Raw genomic sequence first — 4641 nt, 5'->3', positions numbered from 1 at the left:
TTTCACAGAGTCTGGTAAAAAGATAAACTTCCACCAGTAAAAGTCACCTTCCTCTGAGAAAAAAATTCTCAATTTCATCGTTCAAGTTGTGTATCTGGGCTTATGTGTCCCATCCTATATGAAAGCTCCTTAAATAAATTCAAGTCAAAGAACCCAATAACAACAAAACCCGTATTGGGTTATAGTGCAGGGAAGATTTACATTTTGTAAGAATTAGTTCTGTTGTTTCCCTCAGAAGGAGAATAATAAATAGACACACTCGTGAAAGGTTTAGGTGAGAGACGTTCTGTTAAATACATAGGAGAGATGTGGCCTCAAGTACCAAAAAGCAATGTAAGAAATGGGCAGTCAATACTGCATATCAGCTCGGGGCAATAGTCACTGCAGTGACTACAACCTGTACAGCCAGACCCAGCACAGCTTTAAACAGAACAAGCTGGATTCTTGAAAGTCTGAGAGTTAGTACCTCCTGCTCTTTCTGGCCTGATAAGAACTACTGCTTCAAAAGGAGAAAAACTCTCAAAGAACATTTTTTGAAAGAACAATTTTACTCTATTTGAGGGTTTCAGACTGTAAACTTCAGTCAGATCCCTGCTCCCCAGATGCATGCCTAGGCCTCTGTACTACTCTCTTCAGACTTGTCCTATTTTTTTGTAGAGACCACTTCTACGTTTACCATGCTGACCATTGCTTGTTTTGAGGCACTCAGAATTGCCATTTTATATTGTATGTGCACTGTATTTAGTGGTAAGTGCCACACAAAGAGGTACTGCAAAAAACTGCTTTCATTTTCACTCAGAAGTGACAGGGTGCATTACATACAGTTCATTAATCTAGATCTAACTTGCTATGATGTGACCCAAAATGCCTTTGCTGTGCAAAAACTAGTGTCTGTATGGGGCAAACACCAAAGGGCACCTGACAAGCTGTCGTCTTCCTCTTCTTGTTGCCTCCCCATAGCCTTTAATAGATTCACCAAAAACACCAATTATCTACAAGAGAAAAGAAGTTTGAGTTGTCAGAAGGTACCGCATTCAAACAGATATTCCAGTATCAGCTCATGCCCCTCCTGTGAGTGCATTTTCGTTCAACGACATGCCCCTTATCAGTCTGATGTGTCAAGAATAGAAGAGTTTATGAAAGAAAACAGTGTAAGGAAAATTCCTCTGTATTTCAGTGCTCTTCTTTACAGTCACATAGTAAATGTCTAAAATAAATCCTAGTAATATCTTCCATTTGTACCGTCCCCTGAGACTATGACATTTTAATCTCTCTTCTTACTGTATGTTTTCTACTTTACTGACATTTTGTGTAAAAAGGAAAAAGCATGAAATATCCAAGGCATCTTGTCTCCTCCAAGACAGTATGTTTCAAAGTTTAAAATGCAAATGCACTCCCCTTCATGTTATCAAAAAAACACTAGTTTAAGAAATTCAATGATTTTTTTTTTTTCAGATCTATAAAGCCAGACCAAATTAACCTAGTTTTAAACTTTAAAGTTGGTTAGAAAGGGAGGGTGATTTTTACTGTATAAGTACTGGAGAGAAGTTTTAATTCTACAAACTTTTTCCAAAGCAGTCTTCACTTTTATTCTAGTGACAACTTGTCACTTCATTTCTAGGTTATCCTCAGTGGCATCTGTGGCAACCTTCTTTGAAAGCTATTCCATGCATTTCTTGTTTTGCCTGAAGTAGTGGTTTTTAAAATCTAGTTTTAGATTGATTTTTGTTTACATCTAGCTATCTTATGTGACTGTGATCACACGGCTGTTCTCTTTCTCTTTTCCTGTTAGCCACAGGAATGCTAACCGTGTTTCAAATTAAGAGTTTAAATTCCTGGATACTTATGCAGTGCTTTGCAGAATGACAGAACCCTAGTGAAGTGTCACAACAGAAAAACTGTGCTGAGGAAAGGCAGGAGGCTAGATCTACAAAACTTAAGTGGGACCAGTTGCCTCCCTGACCAGCAGAACTCCTTAAGGACTACATTTAGGCACTCAGGTATGTCTATAAGACTTTCTGTATGGAGACAGAAGCACATGCTCTGAAAGGGCAGACACTGTTGTTGCATCAGTTGTTGTGCTGTGGTACACTCACTTAACTTGACTTTCAGCAGGCTAATTCACTCAGGCTCAGTGCTTGCATTAACTTGTCCTAATAAAGGCTCCAATTTGGAGCTGACCCACCTCTGGCCAGCTAAAAGCACAGGCAGATCTGCTGGTGTTTGCCTGCTAAGCACCACGTGGATCTTCCTGTAGATCTGCTTGTGAGATTCCTTGTGCAAACTTTTGACTCAAAGAGAGACAGTAACTACTGAGAAACATAAACTTATGACTAAGGTTCAAAAACCAACCTCAGGGTGAGATCTGCATTTCTCCAGGGCATGTCCATAGACCTTACTTGGACTAGAAGAAGAGAATAGCTCTTTAAAAATCACATAGAACAAACCACCTGTAACAGAAACAACATCAAATGGAATGAAAACTAATCAAACCAGATGGAATTAATGAAAAGAATCTTCTGATAAAAAATATAATTTTTAAAATTAACCTGTAACACCAATTCCGACAAGCACCACAATAAAATAGGTAAAGTCTCTTCCAGCTTCTTTCACTGAAATAAACAGAAAACAACGCAGGAGTTAAAAACTTGGGTAGTAAGACTTGCATAGCTTTCTTATATAAATGCTCTTCTATTAGTCTGCAGCTCAAATAACATTTTGGCAGAAGAAAAAATTCCAGCAACAGCTTCCATAATGCCTCATCACTAAAAGAAATAGACCACGGAACATCTCTGTGCTGGTTTGGGCTGGGGTAGACTTCATTTTCTTCCTAGTAGCTAGTATGGGGCTATGTTTTGGATTTGTGCTGAAAACAGTGGTGATTAACACAGAGATGTTTTAGTTACTGCTGAGCAGTGCTGACACAGGGTCAAGGCCTTTTCTGCTTCTCATACCACCCCACCCCACCAGCAAGTAGGCTGGGGGTGCACAAGAAGTTGGGAGGGGACACAGCTGGGACAGCTGACCCAAACTGACCAAAGGGATATCCCACACCATATGACGTCATGCTCAGCATAGAAAGCTGGGGGAAGAAGAAGGAAGGGGGGCATGTTTGGAGTGATGGTGTTTGTCTTCCCAAGTAACTGTTCCGTGTGATGGATCCCTGCTTTCCTGGAGATGGCTGAACACCTGCCTGCCCATGGGAAGGAGTGAATGGATTCCTTGTTTTGCTTTTCTTGCGTGCGTGGCTTTTGCTTTACCTATTAAACTGTCTTTATCTCAACCCACGAGTTTTCTCACTTTTACCCTTCTGATTCTCTTCCCCATCCCACCAGGGGAGAGTGAGCGGGTGGCTGTGTGGTGCTCAGTTGCCGGCTGGGGTTAAACCACAACAGTCTCTTATGCTGTGTAGAGCATATTTATATCTCTGTATTAAGCCTTATTATTTTCTGTTTTCCTACTAGATGTTTTCAAGACTCAGGATAGCATTTACTGCTACTTTTCGTGTACATGAGAGCTAGTTGTTTTTAAGAACCAATGAGGCGTATAGCACTGCAGTATTCAAGCTACCATATAAACCCACAATCATTGCAATCCTTACGCAGAGAGAGGGAGAAGTAAAAATAAAAAAGCATAAGCTTATAAATTGCACTGACTGAAAATAACTGATTTTATGAATTCTCAATCAAGTGAGCAATAAAAAGGAGGGGTATTAGTCCAAAATATGTATGTTATTTATTGAGACTGTTAACTGCAGTTAATCTGATCAGTTTTGATCTAAGTGTCAGTATACACTCCAAAAAAAGTCATATGAGATTCTCTGTTACAAAGTATTTTTGAGAACTTGGAAAGAGACTACTGATTTAAGTGATAAGGCGTGCCTCTCAGTGAAGTGCAAATTACCAAGGAAACTTGAATAACCATTTCTCCTGCAGCCTTCTGATCAGTTGAGGATGTTTTTCATAAACCTTTTCAAAGCGCTTAGAATTTCTGAGGCTAATCACGTAGTAACCACTTTTCACTGAAGTGAATGAGACCAACTAAAGTGACAGCCATCCTATAAAGAACCTAGTACCACAGGTAGAGCTTTTGACAATTTTGCTGGAAGTAAACTTTTTTTAACAGCATCGAGACAGGTTGTGTGATAGGTTTTCCTTTTGAAAATGGAAATGAGAGGCTATTACATCTTATCCCTGATGTGAGCTAAACACTAAATTAACAAGCTGTTTGGAAGAAGTCACAAAATTTCTGTTCTGCTTGTGCAGTACATACACTGAAACGTATCAACTGCTGCAAACAATACGGTGTGAAAAGGAAAGAGCTTGTTGGGTTTTCTGCGAATTGTTTGGTTTTCGGTTTTTTTCCAATTCCTGAGTTTTGGGGCTCTCAAATCTCAGCTGCAGCAGTAGTTTTCTCCGTGCCAGCCTCTGAGCGATGCTCAGTATTCGCACTCACGAGTGACCACAGCCCGTCTTACCTTTCTGCGCAGCCGACAGCAGAGTTTCTTCTTTCCGACCCCTTTGCACGGACACGTGTTTGCTGTTATCGCCAGGTTTTTCAGATCTCGGCCCCCCCGCTTGCGTCCCGATACTCCGCCGGGCGGCCCGGAGCAGCGGGGCGGGCTCCCCGAGGGGGAGCTGG

At 40.8% G+C, this 4641-nt stretch overlaps 1 protein-coding gene across 1 annotated transcript in view; it reads right to left on the bottom strand.

The window, feature by feature from the left end:
• The window catches only part of TIMM21 (translocase of inner mitochondrial membrane 21 homolog (yeast)), an 11718-nt gene that overhangs the window by 5354 nt on the left and 1723 nt on the right, over positions 1-4641 (bottom strand). Inside the window, exons 2-5 of the mRNA XM_009333502.1 lie at positions 4478-4637; positions 2550-2612; positions 2353-2450; positions 919-992 (exon numbers count right to left, since the gene is read on the bottom strand). Coding sequence (XP_009331777.1) covers positions 919-992; positions 2353-2450; positions 2550-2612; positions 4478-4637 — 395 coding nt within the window. The remainder of the gene's footprint in view (positions 1-918; positions 993-2352; positions 2451-2549; positions 2613-4477; positions 4638-4641) is intronic.

This window comes from Pygoscelis adeliae, unplaced genomic scaffold (genome assembly GCF_000699105.1).
Source record: "Pygoscelis adeliae isolate BGI_AS28 unplaced genomic scaffold, ASM69910v1 Scaffold140, whole genome shotgun sequence".
In the NCBI taxonomy this organism is placed as follows: domain Eukaryota; kingdom Metazoa; phylum Chordata; class Aves; order Sphenisciformes; family Spheniscidae; genus Pygoscelis; species Pygoscelis adeliae.
Note: the sequence above shows the minus strand (reverse complement) of the source record. Positions and strands in the feature narration are given on the sequence as shown.